The sequence below is a fragment of the Mugil cephalus genome, chromosome 2 (assembly GCF_022458985.1).
Source record: "Mugil cephalus isolate CIBA_MC_2020 chromosome 2, CIBA_Mcephalus_1.1, whole genome shotgun sequence".
Taxonomy (NCBI): Eukaryota; Metazoa; Chordata; class Actinopteri; order Mugiliformes; family Mugilidae; genus Mugil; species Mugil cephalus.
In genome coordinates this window covers 14,844,508-14,867,544 of record NC_061771.1, presented here as the reverse complement: position 1 = coordinate 14,867,544, position 23,037 = coordinate 14,844,508, and the positions used below count along the sequence as shown (strand labels likewise).

General features: G+C 42.3%; 2 protein-coding genes across 6 annotated transcripts; one reads left to right on the top strand and one right to left on the bottom strand.

The window, feature by feature from the left end:
* The first annotated feature begins 740 nt into the window (after nt 1-740).
* Nucleotides 741-6,899, top strand: primpol (primase and polymerase (DNA-directed)). Of its 3 annotated transcripts, none has more exons than XM_047578452.1 (14): nt 741-870; nt 1,959-2,228; nt 2,308-2,402; nt 2,517-2,655; nt 2,766-2,913; nt 3,006-3,102; nt 3,191-3,333; nt 3,832-3,994; nt 4,092-4,189; nt 4,309-4,395; nt 4,518-4,626; nt 4,708-4,784; nt 5,164-5,210; nt 5,331-6,899. In XM_047578452.1, the coding sequence occupies exons 2-14, from the start codon at nt 2,055-2,057 to the stop codon at nt 5,565-5,567; spliced, it is 1,614 nt and encodes a 537-aa protein (XP_047434408.1). In that variant the 5' UTR covers nt 741-870; nt 1,959-2,054; the 3' UTR covers nt 5,568-6,899. The 3 variants fall into 3 exon arrangements, with proteins under 3 accessions (XP_047434408.1, XP_047434409.1, XP_047434410.1); XM_047578453.1 differs by having other exon boundaries at nt 772-831; XM_047578454.1 differs by having other exon boundaries at nt 781-801.
* Nucleotides 5,868-21,952, bottom strand: acsl1a (acyl-CoA synthetase long chain family member 1a). 3 transcript variants are annotated; one of them, XM_047578451.1, is made up of 21 exons: nt 21,831-21,952; nt 12,960-13,172; nt 12,618-12,732; nt 12,463-12,527; nt 12,277-12,378; nt 11,772-11,871; nt 11,479-11,654; nt 11,263-11,295; nt 11,066-11,117; nt 10,903-10,976; nt 10,318-10,395; nt 9,675-9,809; nt 9,407-9,541; nt 9,217-9,312; nt 9,063-9,135; nt 8,850-8,938; nt 8,311-8,427; nt 8,084-8,227; nt 7,896-7,997; nt 7,741-7,812; nt 5,868-7,105 (listed from the first exon to the last, which is right to left on the bottom strand). In XM_047578451.1, exons 2-21 carry the CDS (start codon nt 13,152-13,154, stop codon nt 6,965-6,967), a joined length of 2,094 nt encoding a protein of 697 aa, XP_047434407.1. In that variant the 5' UTR covers nt 13,155-13,172; nt 21,831-21,952; the 3' UTR covers nt 5,868-6,964. The 3 variants fall into 3 exon arrangements, with proteins under 3 accessions (XP_047434407.1, XP_047434405.1, XP_047434406.1); XM_047578449.1 differs by lacking the exon at nt 21,831-21,952 and adding an exon at nt 14,812-14,963; XM_047578450.1 differs by lacking the exons at nt 10,318-10,395; nt 21,831-21,952 and adding exons at nt 10,178-10,255; nt 14,812-14,963.
* Nucleotides 21,953-23,037: the final 1,085 nt, after the last annotated feature.

The window sequence follows — 23,037 nt, the reverse complement described above, 5'->3', positions numbered from 1 at the left end:
ATATATTTTTGTTCTTTTTCCTCTTACATTCCACGAAGTTATTCTTACTGAAAGTAGCAGAATAATTATCAATTATGAATAAACTACTCATATTATTCACCTTACCATCAATTATACTCCCATATAGACTACTTCATGATTAACAAACCTTTTTCATACGAAATAATAGACCCTTTAGACCTCCATAGGATTATCATCTCTGATCACGCTCATATTACAATTTTAGCAGAACTCCAACCTCGCCCTCCCACTAGATCGTGCTTCAACAAATCATTACAAATCATTTCTGGACTATTTCAAACAATGAAAATCTATCACGAAAATCAGTAAAAACGTCTGGAATTTCAGCAAGCAAACTATGGGAAACAGCAAAGGCTGTGGTGAGAGGTAAAATAATATCATATTGTGTTATAAGAAAAAAAAATACTTTGATAAAGAATGCGATGTTCAAATGAAAAACTCGACATATTCTCCACAAGTTCCGACGGCAGCATTTTGAATCTGTAAACAAAATAGGAAATTATTATTATTATTATTATTATTATTATTATTATTATTATTATTATTATTATTATTATTATTATTATTATATACTATGCTTTGTTCCTATTATAGTAGGAATCAATCGTAGGAACTAATATCATCACAGTTACAGTTTGTAATTTTGTCCACTAGCATTGGAGCATTACCGCTCCAAGTTTGTCACATCTTTTATTTTGTTACAGGAAACAAACTACGTCGTTTCCGGTTCCATGCGCGCCAAAAAAAAGTAAAAAGGAGAGAGACGCGCCGGGAAGTCGAGTGCGTGTTTTTTTCCTCATCTTTCATCAGGTGACTGAGTGGAGTGTCGCGTTTGACGGAGGCACAGCGGTAATATCGAGTGTTTTATTGTTGAACTTAAACAGACCGAGAATCATAAGGACGGAGCTTTAGTCAGCGTTGAAGTTACGTAGCTAGGCAACGGCTGACTTAGAGGAGAGAGAGGAGACTTTATTAAAACTCATTAAAACTGCACCGGTGTACCAAGTTTACGACGGTAGGAGAAGTGTTCAGATACATAGTTAAAACATCCGGTCCGTAATCAATCAATCAATAAATAAATAAATAAATAAAACACGAATGTGCTGCACTGAAAATGTGGTTTGTGTGCTGGTGTGGGCGTGGAGGAGGTCTGAATGGATCAGCTGATTCATGTTTTCAGTCCCACAACAACACACAACAATAGTCTACCTTAGCAGAAGTATTCACTCTATGTTCAAGATCTTATTGTTACGTTATGACTTTAAAGACACAAGTGACCAATGACCCAGATGCGTTTTATTTTTACTCTCTTTTGTCATATTTTACTTATTATATTCTGATTACAGATCTGCACCCACAATAATGTCACTGGTACCGCTAGACTTTGGATTTAAACTATGATGATAAGCATCTCAATAATAAACCTGGAAAGTCATAAGACTTTACTTTTTCTAAGTAGAAAACAAAGTAGCTGTGTTTCTCACCTGTGTGAAGGAAGCTTCAGCACCTACTAATGTTTTGGGTGACACTGATGAAGGGGGAAGTATATAGTCACACATTGTTATTATAGTTTTGTGATGGAGCTGAAATCTGAGTGCAACAAATCAACATCTTTGAAGACTTTTGTGATTTTGGACAGACGTTTAAAAAGTTAATGTTAAGTCTTGATATAGTATGTTTGATAAAAAGTGGATGCCAGCTGAATGAATACTGAAGTCTTTACTTCTCCACCCAGTGGTTTTAATGTTGTGGCTGATTGGTATTTTTATTGTGTGAGCTCATATTGGAAATTTACTTTTAGGCATTAGGTACTTCTTTTTTATTTCAGCCTGAGCCTCTTGTTTATGAAAATTTTTGAGCTTTCTAATAATTTCTAAAGGTGCAGTTTGTGACGGTGTTAAACTGTACTGACTCGTTTATGTCCTTATATTCTGCAGGCTGCAAACAAAAAGATCACACATCCACTTTTCTAAAGAGTCGCCCTGCAAGCCACGGTGGATTGCATATAAGGTACCGCACATAAGCACTTGAGGATGAGGAAGTGGGGAGACAGAATGAAGAAGGTGGAGCAGCTCGCTCAGTCGTTCCAAACGAACCCTCTGACGACACGATACAAACCTCGACTGTGGCCGTGCCAGCCCTCCTCCGTCTGGAAACTGTTCCCTCGACAAAACATGGCAATCAGCTTCGCGCAGAGCTGCAAAGAGGTAAAAAAATAAAATAAAAGATTCCTTATTAATTTGTACAGGGGAGGAGTTTCTCACATTTGTGATTTTTTTTTTTTAGGCTGTACATGTTTTTGCACTTGAAAAAGAAAAGACATCCTTGGGTCAGAGGGTTTACCTGGTTACAAGTTACAGTGAGCTGTGGCACTATTACAGGTACGTGTCAGCCCTGCATTTCAAAATGAGACATGACTGTGTCTTTTGTTTTGGAGAAGATAATGTGCATTGATGCCACCTATCGTATCTTTATTTTATTTATTTTTTTTAAAGGACCTACACTCAGTCCTTGATGCACTGCTATGAGGTGATACCAGAGTCTGCTGTGTGTAAGCTTTACTTTGACTTGGAGTTCCACAAGCCTTCAAACAAAGGGTCTGACGGGACAACTATGGTGTCTTTGTTTATCCAGGTAGGGTACATCGCCACCCTGGGAAAAACCGATAGATAATGTGGTGTTTACCTCGTCGCTTGGCGTTTCTGAACACGTGGGATATGTCCACGTGGTTTTTGTGTTGACAGTACGTCTGCGACCGGTTAATGGAAGTGTACGGGATCGAATGCTCTGTGAAGAATGTCCTCAATCTTGACTCCAGCACGGAAGACAAATTCAGTCGACATCTTATCTTCTGCCTCGAAAAAGCAGCTTTCAAAGACAACATACACGTCGGTACGTTCACACTTACACGGGCGCTGATTTCTTTATTTTTTTGTTCATGTTCAAACTGAGTAGTGACACATTCTGTCTCAATCTTTTTTTAGGTAGGTTCATCCATGCGATCCTTCAGCCCGTCCTGAACAAAGCCAAACACTGTGCGGATAATGAGAAGAGTCCAGTGGCAGAAAACACTGAAACGAGGTTTGCTTTTCAGAACTTTGAAAATAAATTTTTCACTTTAACCTGCCGTCATCTCTTTTAGTCACTTTTCTTAATGTTTTACTGACAGTGGAATGCGTCCTGTGTCTGAGGGGAAGTCGGCAAAGCCAGGCGGGAGCCCAGGGACAAAGAGGCGTAAGCTGGAAGAAAGAGACCTCAGCTTCCTCCAGGTGAAAAACAAGGACGGCCAAGACGCTCTGTTTGTTGATCTCGGTAAGAGGAACCAGAGCCTTTGATGAGTCACTGTTTATCCTCACGTACATCTGGATTGGTTTGCTTTAATCCTTGTCTGAATGATGCCTTCCTCACAGTGAGAGATACATTACACAGTTCTTTGATATCTGGCTTCAGAAGTCACTTTATGAGATAATTTTATGAGATCTAAATGAATCTAGTTGTTAGTTAGATCTGTCAGGTGTGTTAAAGGTCCCAATCATATGATCTGTTTGTAGCCTACATGACTTTCTACTCCACTTGTTTCCCTTCTTCACTCTCTCCTCATCACTTCATTCACTCCATAGACATTTAAAAAACCTCACAGACTTTCAACCAGGACTCATTAGTCTCCATTACTGCTATTATTTCGTTTGAGTTTGATCATTTAATGGTCAGTGTGAGACTTATCCTTTGTACAGTATATTTAATAACGTTCCTTAACTTTGCCTCTGTGTGTCTTTGGATTCTTATTGAAGTTTAAATCTCTTCAAACAGGCGTCTACACAAAGAACAGAAATTTTCGCCTTTACAAGTCTTCAAAAGTGGGCAAGAACGCTGCATTCACTGTAGCCGAAGACAACCAGTTCGTTCCCAAACCTGAGAAGGGTATGTCTGCAGAGGAGAGCGTGTTCTTGGCGTCCTTGGTGTGTAACGTGAGGTACTGGACGACTTTCATTCAGTTTTCTGTGTCTTTCTGTTTTTTGTTTTTTTTTTCTCAAATGAACTCGTCAGCTCTTATTCCTGTTTATTGTTAGTTTCACAGGTCAGAGGATTCTTACGTGGGACGTCCCGGACACAAATGAACCCAAAACCTCGTCACTTCACTGCCAGCTGGGATCAGCTTCAAACCCAGGTGAAGGCTGAACTGAGACAGACGGCTTCTCTTAATTTCTGCATTTTAGACACATACCATCACTAGTTTGACCTCGTTTTCAACATGAGCCTTTTTTTTCTTCTGTTCATTACCGACAGATGCACTTTCTGGCTGCTTGACGTCTCCTCACCAAGAAGTGGACAGCTTCGTATTGACGGTTGTCAGGAAGGACGGGATACAAGGAAGTAAGTGTTTGGCTGCTGCAGTGGAAAAACAAAATCGGATTTATTTTTATATAAACATACTTCTGTTGTGAGACTGTCATGACATCAGGGTGGCTGACTTTCACTGTCTCATATAAACTCAGGTATAAGACGATGGAACTACTTTGCTGCGGACCAGCTCCTCGTCTATGACATCGCCAAATACCGCTGGTGTGAAAACGCGGGCCGGTTTCATAAAAGCAACAACATCATGTACGTACGGCGTCTTTCAGGTCCAGGTCCGGGGCTCTCGTCCTTCCCTCTGACTGAGTCTCATCTCTCCTCATCCTGTAGGATTGTTGTGGATTTCAAAGAGGAGATGTGGTACCAGAAGTGCCACGATCCTGACTGCAGGAGCTTCAGGTCCTCGAGTAGGTCATGACTACACCGATCAGCCACAACATTATGACCAGGAGAAGTGAATAACATTGAACAATTCAATGTTCTGCTGGGGAAGTTTAGGACCTGGCATTTGGGAGGTTATTACTTAGACCTAAACCAGACCTGGCACCACCCCCGTCTTATAGCACTGACACTCCTTGAGGGCAGCAGCCGTCCCCAGCAGGATGGAGTTAAGGAACAACTCAAAAAAACGTTAAAAACATCTTAAAGAGATCCCTCCCCTCGTCTCCTAGGACCCAACATTAGTCATAATGTTATGCCTGATCGGTGAATATTTAAATAATGTCAGTAAACACAATCTGTCTGTAAAATAATATATTGCGCATTAGTGATATCATATTGTTACAGGTTACCCACTGCCACAAGAGATCTGTATCAGCTACATCTTGACGCTGGTTAGTTCAATTTACCTCGACTCAGCGAAATTTACCAGAAAATTTGACAGTTTTTCTGTTAAAGATCAAAGACGCAGTCGTTCACAGCAGCGAGTGACCGTGTCTTCCGTTTGCCGACAGGACGAGGAGGACCAGGCGTACTTAATGGACGACGCCGGCAACATTGAACCCAGCCAGGCTCCAAGCCAGACCCCACAGAGCAGAGTGTGTGCAGAGGGGGACGAGGAGACTCCTGATGGGTGGGGAGATGAACCAGATGACCAAGACTTTCTGGAGAGCCTGCAAGACTTTGAGCAAAACGGAGAGGAGATCTCGGACCAGGCTCTGCTTTCATGTGTGAGAGAGTTTGACTCCTAGCAGAGGATGAGGGTTTGTGTTGTGCAGCATCAAAGGTACTGGTAGCACTTGCGGCCTGTTTTTATTCAGGGATTAATGTCATTTGTAAGTAGGTAAAAGTTTTAGTATTTTTTTTATGATGTGTGGACATCTAAAACTACACAGAGGTGTATAAACAGAAAATGAATATGGCAAAACACTTTAAATGTTAAATTACTTTAACAAAAAAGTTTAAATACAGGTTAATAAATGATTATTATGACAATATAAGGTTTTCCGATATACATATTCATGCATTCTATTAAAAAAAAAGATTAAATGTTTTGGAAGAAAATATTTATTTGGTACAGGCAACAAATACAGGTTCTATATTTTCTATCGTAGCATAAAACCGCACCTTTGCCCCTTTTCACAGGAGTCGTTAAAAAGCTAATATGGCTTCTTGTACATGTCACGGAGCGCTTGAAATGAGGATGTCTCTGTCTCAACGTCGCTTTTGTAGAGCAGCTGAAATGAAGACTGGTAATTCTTTTTTTTTTTATGGACCATCAGTGAAGGACTTGGAACAACCTTCTTAGAAAGTAACCGTAACCCCAGTGTTTGTCTGAAATGTACAACTGACTGGTGTGCAGTTATATCCAGCAACCCGTGGCACTGAAATGTAAAAGGGCTTCTGAATGGAGGCACTGTTTGTGTGTGTGTGTGTGTGTGTGTGTGTGTGTGTGTGCGTGTGTGCGCGTGCAGTGTAGCAACAATCAGTATTTTACATGCATTAACAAACGCAAACCACAAAATCCTTCAAGCAACATGATTCCCATTAGGCTGTTAATTCAGCGCTGGAACAGGTTTGTAACGTCAGTCCTTCAGTCGGCAGCACTGAGAAACTTGGGAATGCAGGGAATTTAACTACCAGACAAGGTATTGTCCATAGAAATAAACTTTTCCAGCAGATCTACTATTTACACAAGTACAAACCGACTTAAATACATCACCAAAACTTTAAATATCTTGGCATATAAATAGCTAATACTTGTCACTGTTGTAAAAGTATTTTATAGGATTTCTTTTAAACTGAAATGTTAAGCTTTGATCTGATCATGAAGTAGGCAGAGTTAAAGGCAGTAACGGTATCAGCAAGTCACATTTGAGATTTAACCCTTATTCTTGGAAATCAGTAACACGATGTCAGATATTCTTCACCGGCAGGACTGTAGCAGTACAATTTCTAACCAAATCAGGGGCTGACGCATACTCAATCTGTTCATTATCCAGTTCATCTTTTAAAAAAAACAAAAAAACAAAAAACAAAACAACCTCCACATAATTTAAAAAAAGAAAAGAAATAAAGTGAAAGATCCTCCGGAGCAAACAGTTTGTTTCTGGCTGTGTGCTCTGAACGACCGTCACCTTCCCACAGCTCACATCTTAATCCTGGCGTAAAGTTCATCGATCTGTTCTCTGAACCGGTTGCGAAGCTCTGTCCTCTTGGCCTTCAGGGTGGGGGTCAGCAGACCGTTTTGGACGGAAAACATCTCGGTGTGTAAGGCAATGTCTCTCACCTGCAGTGGAGAAACGAGAATGAATGAGAAGGACAGCTGGAGCAAGGCTGTGACTAGTTATTGTTTTTAAGTTCATCTGGGTTTCACCCATTGCTCTATAGTCATTCCAGCGTCTGGTTACCTAGGTAACGTCTAAATACCTAATAATATACAGTAATCCAATAATTATTCTAAATACTAATATGATCATAGATATTATATAGCATCAATAACAATACAAATTGGCTCAAGATGCTTCACAAAATCCGGTCCCAAACCTCCAGAGTGAGCATAAAGAAAAAGTCTTTGAGTCGTCCAACCTTTTAATAACGCCATACACGATGCATCTCAAAGCCTGAGCTCTCTCAATCTCATGACCTGTCATCCCATCATCTTTACACTTCATTCAATCTTCATATTTGTTTTCTTGAATAGTAATTTTGGTCCAAAATAGTGAAAAACAAAATGTCCAGAGATCAAGTTTGCTTCAAATGAAACCCAAGAAAAGTATCGTCATAAATGACCGTCTGTATCTAATGTGTCAATGAACAAATTTAATTTAGAAAATAGTTTGTCTATTCGTGCTTTCAGCTTTAACTTGAAGGTAATAAGTAGTTTGAATGACGGCTTCATGGTTTGATATTTTCACCAGTCACCTGTTCAAAAGTCTTGAGTCCAAATTCTTTGCCCAAGCTCAGGATATCCTCCAAAATGGCCTTCTTCACATCCTAAAGACAGGTAGAAAAATGTGTTAGACGGGCAGAGAGACGTGTGAGCTGTATGTAGAGAGACTGATGGTAACAAGACTGACCTTGTTCTTGCACAGATCAGAGTAAGATCCTTCAAACCCCTTTTTCTTGGCCCAAATGGGTAAAAAGTCTGGATCAGGAACCACTATCCCCACCAGGCATGCCTTAAAAATACAACACCGGTAAAATTAGGATGGAAAGCTACAAACTGCATGACCAGTATTAATGTAGATGGTGTTAAAGTACTGACCTGTAAGCTGTCCCCATGAACAAATATCTGTGCCACTGGATCACTGCGACTATAAGCCGTTTCTATTTTCTCTGGGGCGATGTACTCTCCTTGCGCCAGCTTGAAAATGTGCTTCTTCCTGTCAACGATCTTCAGGCAGCCGTTCTGCAACAAACCAGAGGGGAAAGTTTAAGTTTAAAGCCTTAACAGGACGAATAGTAGAGCAAGTCGGCCTGTTTTTAACTTACTGGAAGCCACTTCCCAATGTCTCCTGTGTGCAGCCATCCATCCTTGTCGATGGCCTCAGCTGTTTTGTCCGGGTCTTTCAGGTATCCCTGGAATACATTTGGTCCTTTGACACACACCTAAAGAGACAGAGATTACAAATAAAATAGAATTCACCCCCGAATTTTTATTCTTTTTAGTTTGTAAATTACTGTAAGTGAACGATTTGACTCATCATGATTTACATTAACTCAGTGTGTTTTTTTTAAGTAAAAAGTCACATGGTCCTGTTGCATTGCTGTAGATAATGATGAAACACTGTCCCGTAAAGGCTGCTGTTGTATTTTTATTTAGTTGTCCAAAGGAGAGAGATCACCCCTTTTTATTTTAAAAACTATCCCGTGATTTGTTGAATGTACCGTAGACAGAAACTCTTAATCTTCACAGTAAAAACAGAAGAAATGAACAGTTTATTTAAGGACAGATTCACTACTGGTTTTGTGTCTTGAAGAGACTGGTTAAAAACTGCTGCATCACAGATAAAACTAAATCCCCCCCTCACCTCTCCTTCTCCATTGGCTGCCAGGTAATTCATTTCCGCCACGTCCACCAGTTTAACATAGTTACAGGGCAGAGGAGGCCCGACGTGACCTGAGAACACAATGGTATCGTTCTGGTGTCATGGGTCAAAGCATGGTTGCCGTCCACACACACTCCATCACATCTCTTAAAGTACATCTGAATGATCTTTGCGAGCAGTAATTGGATGCTTCACCTGCTGTCCAGTCCCCAGGCATCGTCATGTTGCACCCGGCCGTACATTCAGTCTGTCCGTAGCCTTCGTAAAACTGGAAAGCACGGACGTTATTAGTGACATAAAAGCTGTTATTGCAGCTGGTGTGTGTGAGATGTGTGTAGATGTGTCTCACCTGGCAGCCCAGAGCTGCTCGTAGGAAAGTGAGGATGGTCGGAGACACTGGGGCTGCTCCTGTAATCATGAGTCTCACACGACCGCCCAGACTCGCCTGCGAAGTACGAAACAAACTTGTTCTCTAACACCCCTGCTCATTCAAAGTACGTCAAAAGTTTCATTTAAAGCATGAAACCTTTTCTGTTTACCTGAACTTTTCTGAAGATGAGCTTGTCCCACATGCTGTCCTGTCTGACAACTCCGTTTTTGAGTTCGGCCTCTTTCCTCTTGAAGGCGAAGTCGAGCAGCCACCTTTTCAGCGGCGTGTTGGCTTGACTAAATACCTGCAGGCGAATGAGGATCGCTGCGTTTTTACATTAAACACCAAACACGGCAGCAGGTCAGAGGAACGACTCGTGTGGCTTTCACCTCAGAATAAAAACTAAACAACACAAAAAAACAAATGCTGCGCCTGACCTTATCGAACATGCGGTTGAGGAGACGCGGCACGACAGGGAAGATCGTCGGCTGCAGCGCCTTCAGATCGTCCATCAAGAGTCGAATGTCTCCTTGGAAGTAGCCGATTCGAGCCCCGTGGACGAGGACGACGCTCTGACGAGGGGAAAAGTAGAAACGTTACTCCAGTTTCCAGCCTGCACAAATTATTTAATGACCACACGGGGGCATTGTTGTTGTGTTAGACACTGCACAGCCGGTGTTTGTTATTAAACCCCGCAGCTATATTTTGCACAGTTCACATTTCTTCCATAGCCAAACCTCTTGAAGGCGTCAGCATATTTATTTCTGTCTGTATTCAAACAATATTCATCATTTTTATTTCCTAGCCTTACATTTGCAGACGTTGGAATCAATTAAAAGCAGATGCAGCATCGGTGCCGTCAGGATTTCCAGATTTCTGGCATCAAAACCTATAATACCACTGCATTCAAACCTAATGGTTTAGTAAGTCAACGACATACCTGTACAACTCTCTCAAACATGTGAGCAAGAGGGAGGTAGGATATATGAACGTCATGGAGCGACAGCATGCAGTGTACCTGTGGAGAACACACAAAACAAAGCACATGCACGTTTGCACGTCAAACCCGGTCTACTGTACCTCCACCACCCTCTCAAACATGTGGGCCAAAGGCAGGAAGGAGATGAGCACATCTTTATTGTTGGCCTTCAGTATGCCCTGGACACCAGCGCACAGGGAGGACGGACAGAGGACCAAGGCGGAGCGAGGACAGGAGAATGCACATGGGATGAAAGAGTCAGATTTAAAGCAAGACCCATCAAACAGCGTCATGGTTCCATCCATTTCATTTTTGCGAATAAATGGGTGCATAAAACAAACTGTGCTTTCCAGTTCCCGTGTACTTTCAAATCCAGTTTAGTTTCACTGAACAGAAACTTAAGTATAGTTCAGCCATGTGTGTGTATATCGTGATGCCTAGCGAGGCGGACTGTCTCATGATCTCACAAATCTCGTGAGAATCCAGCCGCCTCACAAGGAAAGCCCATCTCTGCCCCATCTGTTCAATCACTTCTTTAAATTATATTAAATGCAGACAAAGACAAAGCCCCGTCTGTGGTCTTTAACGCACAGTCTGGCCAGTGGGAAACATGGACGCTCGGAAAGCTCGGACCAAAGTTCATTCAGATTTAGACACGTTTTAGAGACGGGTGTGTGTGTGTTTACCTGTGTTATTTTAATGAAAGCTGCGGTGTTGGAGACGACATTTTCATGGGTAAGCATGGCACCTTTTGGGTTTCCTGAAAACACAAGAAGACAATTAGGATGATACACGAGGTACAGAAATGAACTCGCCACATGTATGAAGTCACAACAGTCCTGTAATTACCTGTGGTTCCAGATGTGAAGCAGATAAGTGCGAGGTCCTCTTTTTTGGGAGGCTGTAATCAGATCAAACATCCACACTAATGTATCTGCAGCAACTTTTATAAAAATGATCTAATATTAGACAAATATTCTCACTATAGTAATTTAGTATTTTATTAAGTGGTTACCAGGTCAGATGAGCGGTGTGTTTTTACTCACCTGTGGTTTCTGGTGGTTGGCTTTACCCAGGGCCTGGAAAAGATACAGAAGATGCAGTGTGTTTGTTTACATGTGTGCTGGAAGCACAGATAATCTCTGGAACGTCAGGTTCTCATTTTCCATTTAGATCCATCCAGAAGGAGACGTGTGTGGACGTGTGCGACTCAAACACTTAGTCTTTTCCAAACGTCAATAAACAACTGGAGCGATTCTCACCTCGAACTCCTTCAAACTCAGGATCTCGATACCACTCTCCTGTCCCCGGGCCACCAGGTCACCATCGAAATCCTCCATGAGGACGATCGTCTTCACCGATCGCCCTTTTCCGCCGACGACCTCCAGGATCATCCGAGCCTTTTCGGGTACATCACAGATCACTGTTGCGATGGTGGCTGAGGAACAGACGGGACCAGAATGTTTTTTTTTTGACACTGTAGGTGATTTTGATCAAGAGTGCTGCAGGGCGGTGTGTGGTTAGTGTGTTTTTTTTTTTTTTTTTTTGCTTTTACCTTTGTCAATAATGTAGTCGATGGCCTCTGTGCCGAGTGTGTCGTACAGCGGGACGGCCACCAACGAGTACGTATAACAGGCTATCTCTGAAATGGTCCACTGCAACGAAACCACATCATCACTATTAATTCAAATTCTAGACAACTTATCAGTGTGGTTGTTATTCGGTTATTTGAGTGCACAATGTTGAACATTCACTACTTAAACAACAGACTAGACCCAAAAAGTCTCAAATGCTTTTATATCTGATCTGAAAGTTGAGGGACGTTTATATATGAACGAACATCTATGACATTATATCAAATCTTTTGTCTTTTGTTAACGTTTAAATCTGGTGTTAATGGCAGCCGTCTGGTTCTGGTAGATGTTCTAAAAAAGGTAGCAGCCGTAATGACAAAGATGGAGGAAGCTACATTAACTCAACACAGATTACAGGGTTTATGTAACTGGCCTCCCCATTACAGCTTCAATAAGGATTTTATTTTTTTATTTTTTTATTTTCACCTCTGGCCTGTTCTGAGCGAAGATGCCGATGTATTTGTCTCCTGTTTTAGAGTGTCCTTTGTGAAGGAGGGCAGATCCGATGTTCTCTGCTCTGTCTGCCACCTGGGTAAAAAAAAAAAAAAAAGTTATTCTTTCAAATAGACTTGGAAACTTTCCACATTTACATGTTTGCGGCTCTCTTCTCACCTCTCTGTAAGTCTGCCACACGTACGGCTGGTCCGGTTTCCTCGACCCCAGACAAGGTCCGTTATCTGCAAAAAAACAAAACAGACAAAGCTCACTTTCACCTTCAGTTCTCTCAGGGAGTTTCCCCATTTACCTGATACCAGAGATTGACTCACTTGATACTCTGAGGCCTCGCTGGAACACCTCATACATTGTGCACGCGTCGCTGTAGTAATGTGTTATGTTCTCGTCGCTGTCGTTAAGCACAGATCTTCTTGCATTGGCTTCTCCCTACGGGGGAAAAAAAAACAGAACACAAAGCAATGACTCCTCCACACCTGTACTTTTAAGAATTCCTGGTTGACCTAAGGACAACTGTAATAATACGATAAACACAAATACAGATTAATCCAACTTCAAACACGAGGTAGGCCCTTTAGCAATCAAGTTCCTGGAGAGAGTTCATTTTTTCCTCTAACAAAAGGAACCGCAACTGTTCCAAGAATATCGTCTCTTACTGCCACTTCCAGTGATTGTACACGGAGGTCGCAGGGCGGTTTGAGAGCCTTGGGCCGGGTGGCCAACCAGTAGGTCGTGATGGCGGCGAAGGCGCCCACGCCCACGAGAGCGTTGGTGGGGAAGCCTCGCATGTACTGCCGGACGTCATCCAGCTCGGGGATCCGCAGCTGTCTCAGGACTTCCTGAGCCTGCATGGCTGTTCTGCACTGACCCTGCCAAGAAACACAGAAGGAATATTTGAGGAATAAATTGACATGCCATGACCTGGATAGCTGAGCACATTCACAGAAGGAAACTTTGGACCAGGCTTCAGGAGAAGAGGACACATTCCTGATAAATACTGGGTTCCCTGGCGTCAGTCAGCGCGGTCCCTGGCTGTATCAGCTACTTGGCCGGATGACATCATTTGTTGATGTTCTGTTTTATGCATGATTTGACACCGGCATTAAACCTCGGACGCTTGATCCTTGAAAGGTCAGGTTGTTTTGAAGGATTACCTCTTGTCTAAAGCTTTTGTTTGTTTCTGGCAGAACTCTGAGACATGCAAACCCAAAATAAAGCTTCAAGGATAGATTGACGCTGAATCATTCAGGGCAGAGCGACGCAGCAGCAGCAGCAGCGTTTCATCAGCCCTGTGATTCACCGACAGATGATCCACCACTCCACAGTTATTTGGCTTTAAAAGGTCTGTCTGCAGGAATTAAAACATGTCAAAGAAATATCCGTCGTAATTTAAGCTTCTTAGTTTTTAAAGATCCCGGCAATACGTCCTTCAATATAAGGAGCTCGGAAAAAAACTTTCTACTTGAAAAATTCCTAGAGCTAAAGTGCAGACAAAAGTTAGCACGGTTGATAAATGCATTGTTGAATGGGCTTTTTCTACGTTTATGTTTCGCTCTTCTCCAAATATTGCGTGCGGAAAGGAAGATGTGATATCCCATTCAACAGCTGTGCACTTGGAAACAAAGAGACAGGAAGGAAATATGACTCCACACACACACACATTTTCTGATCTAATGCCTCCGTGGAGATATAAAGGCACGGCCACAGACTCTGGATCACTTGTTTTATTGAGTGAGGAGACGCTTTCTGCTCGGGATGTTTTAGGAATGAGCTCACTGGGCTGAAACCTCGCCGGTCAAAGTCGAGGACGTGCGACTCGGTTCTAGTGGAAATTCAATACAACAGAATGGGATGGTGTGTTAATAAGATGAAGCTGGAAAGCCCGAAGCTGGAAAGAACGGTGACTAATCTACCTCAGTGGAAATGATCTTTTAATTATTAAATCTCAATAGAAAAGTGCATGAATTAATAACGAAGTCCTACAGTCATGTTTTTCCTCCGTTCAGGTCACATCAGAGGTCACCTCTGAATTTGGAAGGTAGTGCTGTAGGTAAATGAACAAGCGAACAAACACCTCATAGGTAACAATTGACTTCTCACCTACTTCTATTATTATCACCAAGCAAATGACAAACGGGACCGCTGCCAACTGGGGCAAAAGCGCTGGAGGAAAGTCTTTAGTCATATTTCACAGATTTCGAATTTCGACTTTAAATTATAAATAACAAATATATTAGAAAAAATCTAATTTTAGCACGTTTATTTTGTACTAAACATCCATCCACCAAGTACTTAGAGATGAATTAATGTTTATCAGTCATTTGTCCTCTAGGGAAAAATAACTAAATACAACAAAAACAGATAATTCCACATTAATCGTCACAAACGCTCCACAGCCACTATGAGTGGAGATCCGGGTCACCTCCAGGACAACCTCAAGGAGAGCTAAGCAGATTTTTCCAAAGGTTTAGCATTGATTATCAACAAACGATCGTTGTATATACTCACAGTTCTGCAGTGTGTGTGTATATGTGAAGAAAGGCTGGAGAGAGTGTGTCCACAGCAGATAGTCTGTCTGGAAGGCCCTGCGCTGCAGCAGTTGCTATTAGAAGGACTCACACTGACCTCTAATAGACCTCCGAGGTTCTCACAACTATGAATAGCAGAAACACGCCCCTTTCAAACAGAAACACAGACGCATGAGACACCAGCAGCCACTCAGAGGAGCCCGGCTCCACCAACAGGTTGATTGAGACAAATAATCTAATGTGGCTTTTCTCTCATTTTTTTTATTTTTTTTTTTTCCTTTTAAAACACAGCAGTGTAAAAAAAAATAGTTTGGTCATAAATTTAATCAGAGGCCGATTCAGAATGAGCCGCCTTTAGTGACGTTTATTCAAGAGCGGACGTCCAACATCTTATCATAGCTTATCTGGACTGTGTGCAGTTCTTGCGTTGCTGAGCGTCCCGACATTTCAAACGGGTCGGACGAACAATTAAACATTAATTACGAGCCGGTCTGTGTGTTCTACGAGATACGAATGTTGACGGATTCACCCTTTATCGACCTGCACGGCAGGGAATATGTCAACACCGACGATGACTCACCGCCGCACGCACAAACCCGGGCACGTCCACGGATTCTTTGGAGATGGCGAGATTACGACTTACACCGAGTCAATACATTAACATCTTAGTGTCCTGCGTTAAATGGAAACTGTCCGTAATGCGTCTACACTGAGATACTTCAGAATGTCAGGTACAGCAAAGAGCTGAAAACCCAGATATCAGCTGTTAATGTAGAGAAAGAAAAAACTCACACACGGACCGTGTAACAGTCGGCTTCAACACAGTGCCGGAAGATACAAATAAAATCCTGTCATGGTTCATGTTAACCAGGTTTCACGGATACACACAACGGCCCAAACACTCTGACACTAGAGTCAAGTGTTCATCACAAGGTTAAAAAGAAAAACAGGAATGTAACAAAAATATTGGTGAAACTTACAAAGTTTCTTTAACATATTCTTATATTGTTTAATCTGCAAATATTCTTTTGATTCCTGTTTTTCACTTCAGTTCTAAACGATGGGTTTAGGTTTTTATTACGAGCGTCTTGTTTTGTCTGAGAAGAGTTTTTGAGGAACAGAATTTTCCTTATTGTTCTGCCAAATGACTTGTCTATTAATGACACGATGGTTGTAACTGTAACACAGCTTCGTCCAGTACTAGTTCCAATCATTTTACATAACATTCAGAAAAAGCGAAAACATCAGATCAAGTGGGTAGGTGTTAGTAATCCTCTTAGAGTACATGTTTGTGTCAGGTGGCTGACAACGGACAAGATGCCCGCGGTGTCGTACTTGGCTGAAAGTTGTTGGAGGCAAAAGGTACTCCTACAACCAACCCCCCCCCCCCCCACCACCCACACAACCACCACCTTCTCCACTCTCCATACTTGGCCTGGGAGGATGACGAGCCAATGGCAGAGCCAGCTCACCAGTCACCCCACACCCCAGCGCACACAAACACAAGACACTGGAAAAATGTGTCGGACAGGCCAGAGGGTTCATTTGACACATAACAGAATATGAGGACAAGCTGGCAGCAGCCTGCAGCTCGCGGGGAGACCACGGCCGTGGCGTCACGTAGAAGAGACACTCGAACCACAGGAAGGAAGTTACCAGAAAAAAAAAAAAAAAAAAAAGAAGTGTCTACTTGATATGCTCTAGTTCCTCTTGACTGCGCACGGACAGTGAACAGATATCTAAAAGCAGAAGGACGCTGAGCCGCTCGGGCCGTTGAGCTCCAGGTCGAACTCTTTAAGCTCATTATTGCTGCCTTATCAATGGAGGATTAACACACGAAGCCTTTCAACACAGAACGTAATCCCGTCCAGCCGACGGCTGCTTTCAAATCTCGGAAGCAGATCTTCTTCGGCCACCGTATTGATCTGAGTAATGCGGTACGCACGCTGAAACTATTAGTCACTCTTTAAGTCACAACAGTGAAAGTGTAAAGGAAGGGATTAAACATGGCAGACGTAGTAAGAAGGACTTTCATCCACTGAATGAGGGAAAGATCTCTCCATGTGGTGACTTGAGGTCAAACTCAGAAGAGCCAAGTCTTTACCCTCGGAAGGAAGCGTTCTTGGCCGTGCCCCCAGAAAGTTATGTCACCCAAACAGCATAGGCCACAATGTAAACGAAGTGGGAGGAAGCCAAGGAAACCAGGAAAGAAATCACACTGGAGTCAAAGCTGATAAAATGCTTCAAGTGTTTCATTACTTTACCCCCCTCACCCCCAAACAAGCCACGTGTTGCACTTCTACCAAACATATGCAGTGTTATGATCATTCATTCCATCCGGTCTTACGTATTTCTACACACACACAGTAACAATTAACGCGTCTCCTTCATGCATCATCAACAGAACAAATGTCACGTGTTCGTAGCATAAGCGTATTTCAGGCACCTTGGAAATGAAATGTCACCATGAAACCAGCTTTACACAACTTGAGACGAGCGATACAATAGCGCAGTATTATCTCGTGATGAACCGACTTTGCTTTGAAGAGGATAATTTGTCAGTTATCAGGGTAAACTACGTACGCCGATTGAGAAAAGCGTGTAAGAAGTAAGACGTGTGTGTGTGAAGGGCGTCTGAACTATCTCTCGGCTGTGGACAATAAACAAGAACATTTGGTCTGTTTAATGGAGGTACGAAAGATAAAAGATAAGTAAGCGTGTGTGTAAGTGTCAGAGATTAAGTCAACACAAATCTGTTACAGATTTCCTTATAGTTAACGAAAGAGGAACTAGACTTTTTATTCTTTTTTTTTTTTCCTCTCTGACCTTAACTCAGACCCTGTCCATGTCCAACTTGCTGACAGGGAATCAGACATATTACAACATAAGGTTTAATGTCTGAGGTTTTTCACTGTCACAATCGGTTCTTGCTTCACAGACGAGACGAGACACAAATATTGGTTTGCCATGGAGTCCGTGTGTGTAAGAGTGTAATAAACGTTGACATGTGACATCCGCGCGTTACTGACTTATCGGAGCTGGTTGTTGTTGTTGCTGTAGCTGTTCTGCATAAAAAAAATTTAAAAAAAAAACTCATTCATAATTCAACGCCTTCTAAAACAGCATGCCTCAGGGAGGCAAATATGAACGTCTGACGAATCAATACTGTATATTCTTCACAACTAGCACAGCGCTGGGAAGCCTCGAGGCAAGTGACTGGCGTCCGGTTTCTCTTGATTACTACGGAGGATGTGACGCCCTCTGAAAGCAGGTTTCGAGGAGCCAGCAACAAGTCGCGGTCACGGCTACTGGACGGCTGTCGAAGCTCACGCATCTCCCTGTGTCCGTCCTCCTCCGGCAACGTTCATTAACAGAGCCTGAGGACACAAAGGCTGACCTTGCAGCACAAGACAACCAGGCTCAGACCTGCAGGTCCGGGGCCGCGTCATGAAACCACACACTCGTAGTCACGTGGGGCGCGCAGCAGAGAGATGTATGGGGGAGGGAGGGTGTGGAGGATGGGGTTGGAGATGTGGAACAAAGGTCACATACCCGGCACATGACAATATAGGTCACAGAAAATGAAGGAAAAAAAAAAATCACTGACATAGAAACGTTATATTGACTGATGTTTATCCGCTTGTGTTCTTCCTCTGAGAACAGCTTCACCCACATTAACATAAGAGACACTTACTACAGGACGTACGTTAAGTTGGCAAACGTTTGCTGCTTCCCACTCGGTTCACGGAACCATTAAAGAGGATGAAAGCTCAATTATTTTGCACGTATCCGATCATTTAGTATCGAGTATGGAGATGATCTTAAATAACCGCACTGCATAATTTGACACTTGCTCTCTGACTGAGTTTATTTTACTTTATCAGACTAAAGTGCGTGAACGGACCGACATGTTTAGCTGACCACCATTAAAACAGAAGAGGAAGAAAATGATATGGCGCTACAGGGACGTGGTTTTGGTTCGTGGCTGACCTAAAATAAATAAAGATACAAAAGATCAGGCTGGGCTGAAGCTGGATCCCGATGTGATCATTTTAAAAATTCCCGGATTAGCCCAGATACAGATCTCTCAGTACCGGGGCATCTCAATGAGAAACTCGTCTGAAGAAAGAGCATTCACAGTAAATTAGTTCTCCCTTAACACTCCATGCATGATGCTTTGAGGTCCATTAACCCAAATGCATCACTCGCTGGTCTCACATGATTCAGGCACAATCGCTGTAGTCTGACATTCGCATAAGTAAAAGTCTTTTCGTTTTGTTTTTTTTTACCGACTTTAAATCATCTGAGCTCTGAGCTGAAATTCCAGCCTTAAAGGCCACATGTCACCGAGCAAACTGTTGTGTAAACATCAGCCCTTTGTCTGGCAAAACACACCGAGAATACTGGTATTTTCCAAAGACCGAGGCGGAGTGACAACAGCATGGCGGCTTGATCCTGAGTTACAAAACCACAAATTATCCGTGGGTTTGATCTAATGAAAGCTGCTCCTGTGCTGAATGGATGAAAAAACATGATTGAATCTTGGACGGTCAGTTCACGGCCTGCAGTGTTACTCATGTGACTGAACCACACGGGCAAAACAGCCTGATGTCGCAGGGTTTAAGGGGCATCCTGAGCACCATAAACCAAGACTACTGTCCTCACTGCAGTGGCACAGATTTGATTTGCTGCACGACGTCTCCTTCCACGCCCTTCCTGGCCTTGTTACTTCCTATTTTTATTCAGTAAAAAGCACCAAATACTGAAGCTATGCATGCTGATGTACATTAGAACGTATCTTCTGGGGTCCCTCAAACACAAGCTTCCAATAAAAAGCATAAAATAACGTGGCTGAAAATGGGAGTATAACAGCAATCAGTCCCTCCAGCTGCATTCCACGGATTCCTCTTTGAGGATGTTTGCCATGAAACGCCTTCGGTACCGAGTACATTTCGTACAGCGCAAACGTGCTCTCGCGGACAACTCACTGGGCTGAAACCTCAGTGAGCAGGACACAAATCGGACACGCGTCGTACAAGATACGACAAGTAAGCACACGTGGAACGTCTGCACGGGCCGGTCTCTGGACGCCTCTTTCTTCGTGACAGAGCAGGTTGGGAGTCATTCATAACGTATCCGACCACCGTCTGTCTGTGTCTGAGAGGAAGCAACAGGAGCCTTTGATCAGAGCAACTGGTGTTCCCCTAATGTCTCAAGGTTTACAGAGCGAAAGTGAAAGGGTATCTTTTTTTTCTTTTCTTTTTTTTTTTCCCTGCGCCACTTGATGTTGGTTTAAAAAGAAAAACATTTAGGCTCAGATACAAACATAACCTCTAACTACCTGACATTTTAAAATAGAAATATAGCCCACTACAGTACCTGAGCTCTTCTCTGTCCTCGATCTCTCTTCCCCGGGAAATTGACCTTCTCAGTTACAAAGTTTGATTAGAAATGATTTCATATGTTCCGTCGTACGCTCATGTGCTCTGTCGTCCAGCATCAGATGAGAAGATGTTCCCGACTGTGACCGCTGCGGCAACTATGAAAAGCTACAATCTGCAGCAGGTCAAAGCAACAGAACGTTAATAATAATAATAATAATAATAATAATAATAATAATAATAGCTACAGTTTTGCTCTTTAGCTCAGTAAAAATTACAGGAGATTGCATGTTGGGCTATTTCTCGGCCTGGCATCTTTCTGGAGTCTCGGCTGGTTGCTTGGCAACTGTTGCCTGCAATGAAATAGTGCAAGTAGCAGTGAGGCAGAAATGTGTCTTTTTAAAATGATATTTGTCTGCGCTTGGTCGGATGTCAATAAAAAAAATTAAAATAAAAATAATATATTTAAATTGGACTTTTCAAACTCTCAGATAGATTTCAGCACCAGAAACGATTAGTTGGGTGCATCTGTGTAAAAGTCCTACAGTAAACTCTCACTCACGACTGTTATAACATTCAGTTCATGCTGAAACAGCGTAACAAAGGTAGTTATAGATACATGTACAGCACAAAACAATCAACAGTGCAACAAACCATAACCTCCAAAACCTCCGTGAAAACACGGTGTAAGGACCAGCTCTCCCGGTTATTTTAAGTAAACCATAACCTTCATGAAGCTATGACGTATCAGAATCAATTTCACAAGTGTACCTAATGAACTGGCCAGACTGTGATGTGGTTCGATTTTAAATTCTACACTGCTGCACTTCAGAGCCATGATGCAATGTTGACTAAAGCAAAGACAGAAAAAAAACACCTAAAACTCTGCAGGCGGAGTTTCACTTTTTGTTGAGATGAGAGAAAACACATGAAACACCAGTGGTCAGATGCAGCTGGTGTGGCTCTGGCTTCCTGATGTGTGTTTGAGGAGGACTGGATGGAGGGGACCAGCAGGAACGATAGGCGGGATGGATGGCACCATTAGCACTAGATGAGAATAGTTACATTGTTCCTCTTTAAAACGCCCTGTAATCTTATTTAACTGACTATCAATGGCGTCCCTGTGCTGGGCAGATACTGTACAGCGTAGGAGAGGAGAGGGAGATTAAATTATACATATATACAAATAAAAAAAAGTTTCAAAACAAAGTAGTCTATCACTCCACACGCGACATCTAATCATCTGATGCTAAGTGTCCATATCTATTTTCATTGCTAACGAGAGCTTCACAGGTTTCTTAAAACACACACACCCACGCGCACACACACACACACTCATATATAAAGAGAAACTTAGCTGTACTGATTAAAGGCGCTGACAGGGCGCACTGTGAAACTCGACATCATGAGATAAACGGAAACGCAGATATTGAGGTGGAAGAAGAGACACAAAGCGCGGCTTGTTCTTGTGCATTTAGGGCAACAATTAAATTGGAAAAGCAGCACTTTCAAAAGCACTCGTTGGGCTCGGACTTCAACAGAATCGCCTATAAAACAGTCAAACGCGGTCTGCGCGTGGCGGTTTGAGTTTTTTTAGGCTTTAAATGTTCCCACTGACCTGTGAGCAGACGCAGACTTTAACCTGACTCTTGAAGAAGCGACAGCAGCAGCGGTGTCTGGCTCTGCAGCGGCGCAGTCGATCTCCACTTTGTTCAGCCACTGCGGCTCTCAGCCAATCAGACGCTTTGTTACATGTTGCGCCCCTTAAGGTTCGAGAGGCGTTCGGTGATTGGTCGACGCGTCTGACAATCACGGCCTTGCACGTAGCTTGAATCGGGCACATCCTGTGCGCCCATACATTAGTCTGTAACCACAGACGCTGAAAATACTACAAGTCATGTAGTTTGGCTATTTTTTTTCATTATTATTATAACTTCATGACTTTATGGATACTAGGCTCCATCTCCAAGAACTTACGGTACAATATGTCCACTTGTAAAGTAAAATATTTTGATTTTGATTTTAAAACCAGGCTAAAGTAAGTGTACTGACTGTTATCGCTTCATTATCCTGAATACAAGTAGATGGAAAACCTCCATATAATCCATGTTCTTTGAGATTACACTTAAGAATATGAACAAATCTACTGTTTGTGATCCGATATAGTCAGATAATCTTTATAACACAAGGACATTTCAAGACTGAGCTGTGCAAAAGTTCAATTACCTTTATTCGTTACCTTCTATAACTCTGTAGTGGCATCAGTCATTCTGTATGCAGTGGTTTGCTGGAACAAGAGCATCACAGACAGGGAGAGGGAGAAGCTGGACAAGGTCTTCAGGAAGACCAGCTCTGTCCTGGCTGCTCCCTGAACTCAGTGAGGGAGGTGGATGACAGGAGGGTCCTGTGACAGACTGCTCCACTCATAACATGTGCAATATTACTATGACTAATATTATCACTACTTTGTACTGTGAACAACCCTTTGCAATATCTGACAATCACTGTCTCTTTGCAATTCAATACTTTTCGTTACAATCCAGTTAATTTTGTTGCAATTCAATACCTTTTGTATATATGCCAATACTTGTACATTGTTTATTCTATTCTATCTTTATCTTATTATTTATCTTTTCTCAGTACACTCTTTATTCTTGTTACCTTTCTGCCTCTATGTATTTAATTTCCCTATTCTATTCTATTCTATTCTATTCTATTCTATTCTATTCTATTCTATTCTATTCTATTCTATCCATTGATCCATTGCTAACTACAATAATCCACCAGTCACAGTAATAAAATAATATATTCCAATACAGCTATAC